General features: G+C 45.6%; 1 protein-coding gene across 2 annotated transcripts; it reads right to left on the bottom strand.

Moving 5' to 3' along the window:
• Positions 1-7,340: 7,340 nt before the first annotated feature.
• LOC119291906 (probable acyl-activating enzyme 1, peroxisomal) lies at positions 7,341-9,669 on the bottom strand. 2 transcript variants are annotated; one of them, XM_037570712.1, is made up of 2 exons: positions 9,072-9,669; positions 7,341-8,956 (listed from the first exon to the last, which is right to left on the bottom strand). In XM_037570712.1, exons 1-2 carry the CDS (start codon positions 9,588-9,590, stop codon positions 7,454-7,456), a joined length of 2,022 nt encoding a protein of 673 aa, XP_037426609.1. In that variant the 5' UTR covers positions 9,591-9,669; the 3' UTR covers positions 7,341-7,453. The 2 variants fall into 2 exon arrangements, with proteins under 2 accessions (XP_037426609.1, XP_037426608.1); XM_037570711.1 differs by having other exon boundaries at positions 7,341-8,923; positions 9,093-9,669.
• Positions 9,670-10,230: the final 561 nt, after the last annotated feature.

The following is a 10,230-nucleotide window of genomic DNA, read 5'->3' as shown; positions in this document are numbered from 1 at the left end:
CAAGATCGTGTAGTTCATTTGCTAAAAGCTTTTCTAATGTCAAGTATCATTTCCTTAGACCATGAGATTATGCAACTCTCGGATACCGTAGGAATGCTTTGGGTGTGCCAAACGTCACAATGTAACTGGGTGGCTATAAAGGTGCACTACGGGTATCTCCGAAAGTGTCTGTTGGGTTGGCACGAATCGAGACTGGGATTTGTCACTCCGTGTGACGGAGAGGTATCTCTGGGCCCACTCGGTAATGCATCATCATAATGAGCTCAATGTGACTAAGTAGTTAGTCATGGGATCGTGCATTACGGAATGAGTAAAGTGACTTGCTGGTAACGAGATTGAACGAGGTATTGGGATACCGACGATCGAATCTCGGGCAAGTAACGTACCGATTGACAAAGGGAATTGTATACGGGATTGCTTGAATCCTTGACATTGTGGTTCATTCGATGATATCATGATGGAACATGTGGGAGCCAACATGGGTATCCAGATCCCGCTGTTGGTTATTGGCCAGCGAGTTGTCTCGGTCATGTCTGCAAGATTCCCGAACCCGTAGGGTCTACACACTTAAGGTTTGGTGACGCTAGAGTTGTTATGGGGATTAGTGTGCAGTTACCAAATGTTGTTAGGAGTCCCGGATGAGATCCCGGACGTCACGAGGAGTTCCGAAATGGTGCGGAGGTAAAGATTTATATATGGGAAGTCCTATTTTGGCCACCGGAAAATGTTCGGGATTTTTCGGTATTGTACCAGGAAGGTTCTAGAAGGTTCCGGAGTGGGGCCCACCTGCATGGGGGGACCCACATGAACGTGGGTAGTGGGGGCAAGGCCCCACACCCCTGGTCAAGGCGCAGCAAGATCCCCCCTTAGAAGGAATAAGATCATATCCCGAAGGGATAAGATCAAGATCCCTAAAAAGGGGGGATAACAATCGGTGGGGAAGGAATGATGGGATTTCTTTCCTCCCACCTTGGCCAACGCCCCAATGGACTTGGAGGGCAAGAAACCAGCCCCCTCCACCCCTATATATAGTGGGGAGGCGCATGGGAGCTTCACCCTTCCCCTGGCACAACCCTCTCCCTCCCTAACACCTCCTCCGTAGTAGTAGTGCTTGGCAAAGCTCTGCCGGAGAACTGCAAGCTCCACCACCACGCCGTCATGCTGCCGGAGCTCTCCCTCAACTTCTCCTCTCCCCTTGCTGGATCAAGGAGGAGACGTCCCCGGGTGTACGTGTGTTGAACGCGGAGGCACCGTTGTTCGGTGCTTAGATCGGATTCGGCCGCGATCTGAATCGCTTAGTGAACGACTCCACCGACCGCGTTCTTGCAACGCTTCCGCATCGCGATCTTCAAGGGTATGAAGATGCACTCCCCTCTCTCTCATTGCTAGTTAGTCCATAGATTTATCTTGGTGATGCGTAGAAAATTTTGAATTTTTGCTACGTTCCCCAACATAAAATTGTGGTTGTGGAGAAGACAAAAAGAGGGAGATAGTCTCACATCAACTAGGCGTATCAACGGGCTATGGAGATGCCTATCAATAGATATTAATGTGAGTGAGTAGGGATTGCCATGCAACGGATGCACCAGAGCTATAATTGTATGAAATCTTAAAAAAGAAACTAAGTGGGTGTGGATCCAACTTGCTTGCTCATGAAGACCTAGGCATTTGAGGAAGCCCATCGTTGGAATATACAAGCCAAGTTCTATAATGAAAAATTTCCACTAGTATACAAGAGACTCTCTATCATGAAGATCATGGTGCTACTTTGAAGCACAAGTGTGGTAAAAGGATATTAGCATTGCCCCTTCTCTCTTTTTCTCTCATTTTTTTGTTTTTTATAGCCTTCTTTGGCCTCTTTTTTTTTATTTCCTCACATGGGACAATGCTCTAATAATGACGATCATCACACTTCTATTTACTTACAACTCGAAAAATTACAAATCAATGCTTAGAACAAAATATGAATCTATGTGAATGCCTCCGGCGGTGTACCGGGATGTGCAATGAATCAAGAGTGACATGTATGAAAGAATTATGAAAGGTGGCTTTGCCAAAAATACGATGTCAACTACACGATCATGCAAAGCAATATGACAATGATGAAGCGTGTCATAATAAACGGAACGATGGAAAGTTGCATGGCAATATATCTCGGAATGGCTATGGAAATGCCATAATAGGTAGGTATGATGGCTGTTTTAAGGAAGATATATGATGGGTGTATGGTACCGGCGAAAGTTGTGCGGCACAAGAGAGGCTAGTAATGATGGAAGTGTGAGAGTGCGTATAATCCACAGACTCAACATTAGTCATAAAGAATTCACATACTTATTGCAAAAATCTATAAGTCATCAAAACCAAGCACTACGTGCATGCTCTTAGGGGAAGGGTTGGTAGGAGTTAACCATGTCGCGTGATTCCGACCTCCACACAAAGGATGACAATCAATAAATACCTCATGCTCCAACTTCGTTACATAACGGTTCATCATACGTGCATGCTATGGGAATCACAAAGCTCAACACAAGTATTTCTCAAATTCACAATTACTCCACTAGCATGACTCTACTATCACCATCCTCATATCTCAAAACAATCATAAGGAATCAAACTTCTCATAGTATTCAATGCACTTTATATGAAAGTTTTTATTGTATCCCTCTTGGATGCCTATCATATTAGGACTAAATTCATAACCAAAGCAAATTACCACGCTGTTTAAGACTCTCAAAATAATATAAGTGAAGCACGAGAGTTCATCAATTTCTTCAAAATAAAACCACCACCGTGCTCTAAAAAGATATAAGTGAAGCACTAGAGCAAATGACAAACTACTCCAAAAGATATAAGTGAAGATCAATGAGTAGTCGAATAATTATGCAACTATTTGAAGACTCTCTAGCATTTAAGAATTTCAAATCTTGGGATATTATTCAAACATCAAGCAAAACAAAATAAAATAAAATGATGCTCCAAGCAAAACACATATCAAGTGGTGAATAAAAATATAGCTCTAAGTAAAGTTACCGATGAACGAAGACGAAAGAGGGGATGCCATCCGGGGCATCCCCAAGCTTAGGCTCTTGGTTTTCCTTGAATATTGCCTTGGGGTGCCTTGGGAATCCCCAATCTTAGGCTCTTGCCACTCCTTATTCCATAGTCCATAAAATCTTTACCCAAAACTTAAAACTTCACAACACAAAACTCAATAGAAAACTCGTAAGCTCTGTTAGTATAAGAAAATAAATCACCACTTAGGTACTATTGTGAACTCATTCTAAATTCATATTGGTGTAATATCTACTGTATTCCAATTTCTCTATGGTTCATACCCTCTGATACTACTCATAGATTCATCAAAATAAGCAAACAACACATAGAAAACAGAATCTGTCAAAAACAGAACAGTCTGTAGTAATCTGTAACTCTCGAATACTTATGTAACTTCAAAACTCCATCCAAATTAGTAAAACTTCAGAACTTTGTGTACCAATTAAGAGCAAAAATAATCATATCAAAATCACATTTCTGTGAATTATTAAAACTTATTTACTGGGTGCAAAAATTTCTGATTTCAGCAGGATCAACACAACTATCACCGTAAGCTATCCCAAAGGTCTTACTTGGCACTTTATTGAAGCAAAAGCTATAAAACATGATTACTAAAGTATCATAATCATGTGAAAACACAAAAATAGTAGGGGTAAATGTTGGGTTGTCTCCCAACAAGCGCTTTCCTTTAATGCCTTTCTAGCTAGGCATGGTGATGACAATGATGCTCACATAAAAGATAAGAATTGAAACATAACGGGAGCATCATGAAGCATATGACTAGCACATTTAAGTCTAACCCACTTCCTATGCATAGGGATTTTTTGAGCAAACAACTTATGGGAACTAGAATCAACTAGCATAGGAAAGCAAAACAAGCATAGCTTCAAGATTTTCAACACATACACTGCGTTTGGATGTCTCCATTGAAGCCATGGAAACTGGATTGGTATTCCGATGACAGCAATGTAGATGTTTGGCTGGACACTGAATCTGTATGGAAACATAGAGGCAATTCAGCTCGTTTTGGCACCCACGTAAAACTCCCTCCCACATTTCGGAGGCCTGCCGCTCCGATTTCAACTAAAATCACTCGCTCCCGCAAAACATACCATTTCACCCCCGCGTCCACGAATAGAAGGAGAAAAAGAAAGGGAGATCAGACAGAAGAGGGAGCTCGGTGGCGACCACCACGATGCTCGGCGGCTGCGCAAGTACCCTTCCTCGACGGTCCTCTCCTGCTCTTCCCCACCGGTTTCTCCACCCCGTCCTGCATCCCCTAGTCCATGCTACCATAGCTCCACCTCGATCCTGTCTCCATCTCCGGCGGCGACCGCCATGGATCCTGGTCCCCGTCCCCATCCCCAGCTATGGGGAAACGAGAGGAAGTCCGGCGACGAGCATCGCCCCGTCCGTCGCGCTCCAGTCTCCTGAGCTACGCCCCCGCCCCTGTACCTCAGCCCCGATTTGACTCATGGTTGTTCTCCCTCATCCTCCGCTGCTGCTAGAGGTAAGACCTCTACTGCTCACCAACCTATCCGTCCAAGAACACGGTGTTTTCGTATGGTCTCTTGCCTCGGCAGTAGCAAGGAATCGACCAGGGAGAGGTAAGGTAGCACTTTACTAAACTTACCTACAGTGTTGATTTGCTCAGTAGGTTCTGACAATTTCAGTGATAACACCGTTTTATTATCGAGAACCACAAAGACCGTGCAGGTTATTTCAGCAGTTCAGTCATGCGTATAATACAACAATGCAAGTACAATCTCCAAGCTAGTGCACTCCAAGCATAGTTTAATATTCATAGATGCATCTTTCTTTTTCTTCCAGATTTTCTTTAATCTCCGTAAGAAATGAATGTATGACCATACGCAATTATGTGTAAATATGGTACTGCTTATGTACCTAATAATTTCTATGAGTGTACATTAGCATGAAGAACACAATATAAACTTTATTCTAATGTAACTATGCAATTGTGAAGTTTGTCATCCAAACATGATTTGGTATCGAAACCTCACAAGCATTTCAAGGGCCAATTCAGTGAACAACCAAACATGCGAATTCGTATTCACACCATTTCAGTTTCCTTATCGAATTGGATTTCAGTAGCATCATGAATGAATTCGGAGGTCTTCAATACGGACATCCAAACGAAGCGATAGAGAGGAAACTTGATATTATTGCAATTCCTACAAGCATATATTGCTTCCTCATAATAATTTTCAGTAGCATCATGAATGAATTCAACAATATAACCATCACGTAAAGCATTATTTTCATGATCCCCAAGCATATAGATTTTATTACTCTCCACATAAGCAAACTTCTTCTCATTCGGAATAGTGGGAGTATTAAGAAACTCGAATACTATAAATTGTTTCAACAATAAAAGAGTAATGTTCAGAAAAAGGGTAATCATAATAATGACAAGTTTTATAAATATAATCATGACTACTTTTTATAACATAAGTATCATCACAATAATCATCATAAGTAGCAACTTTGTTCTCATCATAATCAATTGAAACCTATTCCAAGATAGTGGAATCATTACTAAATAAAGTCATGACCTCTCCAAATCTACTTTTATAGTTCTCACAATAAGATTCAACACCCTCCAAAATAGTGGGATCATTAGTTTCTAAAGTTGACACTCTTCAAAGCCACTTTCATCAATATAATCATAATAAATAGGAGGCATGCTTTCATCATAATAAATTTTCTCATCAAAACTTAGGGGACAAAAAATATCATCTTCATCAAAATAGCACCCCCAAGCTTGTAGCTTTGCATATCATTAGCATCATGGATATTGAAGGAGTTCATACTAACAACATTGCAATCATGCTCATCATTAAAAGATTTAGTGCAAATTTTTTAATGCATTCTTCTTCTAACACTTGGGCACAATTTTCCTTTCCATCATTTTCATGAAAGACATTAAAAAGATGAAGCATATGAGGAAACCTCAATTTCATTTTTTTGTAGTTTTTTTTATAAACTAAACTAGTGATAAAACAAGAATCTAAAAGATTCAATTGCAAGATCTAAAGATATACCTTCAAGCACTATCCTCCTCGGCAACGGCGCCAGAAAAGAGTTTGATGTCTACAACACAACCTTCTTCTTGTAGACGTTGTTGGGCCTCCAAGTGCAGAGGTTTGTAGGACAGTAGCAAATTTCCCTCAAGTGGATGACCTAAGGTTTATCAATCCGTAAGAGGCGTAGGATAAAGATGGTCTCTCTCAAACAACCCTGCAACCAAATAACAAAGAGTCTCTTCTGTCCCCAACACACCCAATACAATGCTAAATTGTATATGTGCACTAGTTAATATGTTAATAGGTTAGTCCCAAAAATCATATGAAATAGCATATAAATGCATATAAAACATCCAAGATAGATAATATAATAGCATGGAACAATCAAAAATTATAAATACATTGGAGACGTATCATGCGCGCGCACTGCTCTGGTTTTTCTTTGTTTTTTCTTTTTCATTTCTTTTCTGTTATCTTTTTTACACATGTATAATTTTTCTTCGTACCCAATGTACATTTATAACGCACACATAAAATATTATTTGATAAACATTTGATATTTTCAAGTACATTGTGTAAATTTTTAAATTACATCTTCCATTTTTTTAAATACATGGTTATATATTTCCAAATACATGTTTAAATTTTCTTAATGACAATAAATATTTCATAAAACTACACAAACACTCTTTTGCATGGTTCCAAATTTTTAAATTTGTATACACTTTTTTCAAACACATGCCACATATATTCTGTTAAGTGTAAGGCACATTTTTTTTACAACACGCAAACATATTTTTTTACATTGTACACACATTTTTTTTGATATGTCACAAACACATTTTTTTAAGCTCGTGAACGCTATTGAAATTTTACATTTTTATGAATATACGAAACATTTTTTGAATCACACAAATATTATACATTGTATAAACATTTGTTTGAATTGGTCCGTACATTTTTTTAAACTTGTGATGTTTTTTAGATGTCACAAAATATTTTATTTTAATTTGCTCAGATTTCGAAATTTGTTTCTGTTTTTAAAATTTTCATGTCTGGTGGGCCGGCCCAGTCGAGTCCTTAGCCAATAATCCGAAACATTTTCTGAAAACATTATTTAAAAAATTCCAAAAACATTATTTATAAAATGTGAAACCATTTTTTTAAGGCAAGTCGATTGACATTAACTATCGTGTATAAGTTCATCACAATTTAGAATTTGCTTCAACTCGATCGAGTAGAATGACTTCGGTTTTAGTCGACATGGTCTTACTGAAACGGGGTGTTAGTTTAGTTAACAACTGAATGGCTTCAGCTTTAATCGACATGTCACATCATTTTCAACACTACAAATGTTACAGTTTGCTGTTGTTTCCTACTATCTTGGTAAGGCTGCCCATTGCCCGGGCCTTCTCCCGGAGAACAAACTTCTGCGTCTTCCCCGTCGAAGTCTTGGGCAGATCCTCAAACACCACCGTCTTGGGCGCCATGAAGTGCGGCAGCCTCTCCCGGCAGAAGCCGATGATCTCTGCCTCCGTGGCAATAGCACCGTCCTTCAGCTTGACGAACGCGCATGGCGTCTCCCCCCAGTGGTCGTCGGGCCTCGCCACGACCGCCGCCTCCAGCACCGCCGGGTGGCTGAAGATCACCGACTCCACCTCGATCGAGCTGATGTTCTCGCCGCCTGATATGATGATGTCCTTGGCCCGGTCCTTGAGCTGGATGTACCCGTCCGGGTGCCGCACGGCGAGGTCTCCAGTGTGCAGCCACCCGCCGGCCATGGACTCCTTGGTGGCGGTGATGTCCTTGTAGTATCCGCTCATGACGGTGTTGCCGCGGAACATCACCTCGCCCACCACCTCGCCGTCGCGCGGCACGCTCTCCATGGTCACCGGGTCCTTGACGTCGGCCTCCTCCATCGCGATGTGCTGGAACCCCTGCCGCGCCTTGAGCCGCGCGCGCTCCTCGCCCGGCAGCGCGTCCCACTCCGGCATCCACGTGCACACGGTGGCGGGGCCGTACGTCTCCGTGAGGCCGTAGATGTGGTACACCGCGAAGCCGAGCTCCTCCATCCCGGCCAGGACGCGGGGCGGCGGCGGCGCGCCGCCCGTCATGACGCGCACCGTCCCCGGCAGCGGCCTCCGGTCCGCGGCCGGCGCGTTGACGATCATGTTGAGCACCGTGGGCGCGCCGCCCATGTGCGTCACCCCGTGCCGCTCGATGGTGTCGAAGATGACGGCGGCGGTGAAGTGGCGGAGGCAAACGTTGGTGCCGCCCTGCATGGCGACGCCCCACGGTAGGTGCCAGCCGTTGCAGTGGAACATGGGCACCGTCCACAGGTAGGTCGGCATCGGGGTGATGTCGTAGGCCAGGACGGTGCCGATGGTGTTGAGGTAGGCGCCCCGGTGGTTGTACACCACGCCCTTGGGCCGCGACGTCGTGCCGGACGTGTAGTTGAGCGTGATCGGGTCCAGCTCGTCCGCCGGCCACCGGATGTCAAACGCAGACGGAGCGCTCTTTATCAGACCCTCGTAGTCGTAGTCCGCCGCCCGGCCGGAGTCTTGGCCGGCGTCGTCCGAGATGGTTACGAGAACCGGAATGCTGGCGGCGTTGGACTCAGAGTCGGCGATGCGCTTGAGGGCGGCTCTGCCGACGTGGAGGAGGCTGGACTCGACGAGGAACACCTTGGCGCCGGAGTGCTTGAGCAGGGCGGACACCATGGGCGCGTCGTGCCGCGTGTTGAACGTGCAGAGCACAGCGCCGGCCATGGGCACGGCGAAGTGCAGCTCGTACATCGCAGGCACGTTCGGGCTGAGCACAGCCACCTGCACACTCCGAATAGTGAAAAAACAGAGAAGCTCTTACCATCACTCTGACTATTTTTCACTCTGAGATAGTAGATCACGGACGGGCAGAGAGCAAGCAAAGCAAAAGGCAGAGAGCGACAGCAAACCGGACGGATGGGAGCGTGACGGTAGTTCCATCCATACTCACCACGTCACCGCGGGCGACGCCGAAGCGTGCGGCGAGGGCGGCGGCCACGCGGACGCAGCGCTCCCGCACCTCCCTCCACGTGCGCCGCCGGGCCTCCCCGTACACCACGGCGGGGCGGTCGCCGTACACGGCCGCGGCGCGCTCGATGAAGCTGAGCGGCGTGAGCGGCGCGTAGTTGGCCGCGCAGCGCACCGTGCCGGCGTCCATGTCCAGCACTTCCACCTCCTGATCCTCGCCCCTTCCAGCCAGGCTGGAGAAGAAGGAGAGCGACGACAGGGACGCGCGCGGGCGGCATGGCCATGGCGTGGATAGTAAAGAAGTAAACGCGCGCGCCCCGGCGAGATCGGGGGTGGGATTAGAATAACCCTGGTGGGGATTAGAATAATGGTGGCGGGTCAGCTGGCGCTGGGGTGATCCGATGCCGTCGCAGACGCTGACGATGCTGCGGTGGCGATGGGTTATTAGTCTACGAAGCATCGCGGCTCTGCTGCTGCTCATGGCGTGTGAGAGTGAGAGTGAGAGTGATGGTGTCAGGAGGAGGATCACGCAGGCCACGGGATGCAGACAACCAACTTGCATCAAGCTGCACGCTCTCTGGATAACAACAACAGGCACTGATGGGATGGGATGGGATGGGTTGTTGGATTTACTTGCGTGCTTGCTACGGAAATACGTACACGAAAAAAATTAGAGGAAATGTTACATAACTAATTCAAACCACCAACGATGGAAGACCTCGTCGTTCCATACGAATCAAAGTTCAAGTCACCAGATCGTCCCCGGGGATCGTTGCGTTCCGGTAACTCTCCAAAGGTCACCGTGCGATTGCACACAACCAATCCGGTGTAAGTGTTGCCTCCAGTTCGGTCATATCGCTCGATTCTACCGGGCAGAATCATGTACCGACAATACTATGACGCCTTGGCGAGCCAGTTCATCACCTCCCCCGCCGGCGCCTGCACCCATCGATAATGCTACCCTAGTTGACGTGCCTTTGCATCTTGTCCTCGCGAAGGAGGGCGTCGCATTGAGCTTCGATACTGTTTTAGGCATGTTGGAAGTGTTTTCGCGAGAGCAGATGCTGCTCTCTGTGAACTCCAGGTCGTGCTGGTCGTGTCTCCGTTGCCCAAGCTTCACT

Source organism: Triticum dicoccoides, chromosome 4B (assembly GCF_002162155.2).
Source record: "Triticum dicoccoides isolate Atlit2015 ecotype Zavitan chromosome 4B, WEW_v2.0, whole genome shotgun sequence".
NCBI classification, from domain to species: Eukaryota; Viridiplantae; Streptophyta; class Magnoliopsida; order Poales; family Poaceae; genus Triticum; species Triticum dicoccoides.
The sequence above is the reverse complement of the archived record's forward strand: the minus strand, read 5'-3'. Positions and strand labels throughout refer to the sequence as shown.

Bases quoted from the DNA above. Each gene is read 5' to 3' on its own strand.
- LOC119291906 (XM_037570712.1), bottom strand. From the start codon at position 9,590: ATGAGCAGCAGCAGAGCCGCGATGCTTCGTAGACTAATAACCCATCGC. The intron at 8,957-9,071 runs GTCACGCTCCCA...TGATGGTAAGAG, and splicing joins TGAGTATGGATGGAACTACC to CTTCTCTGTTTTTTCACTAT.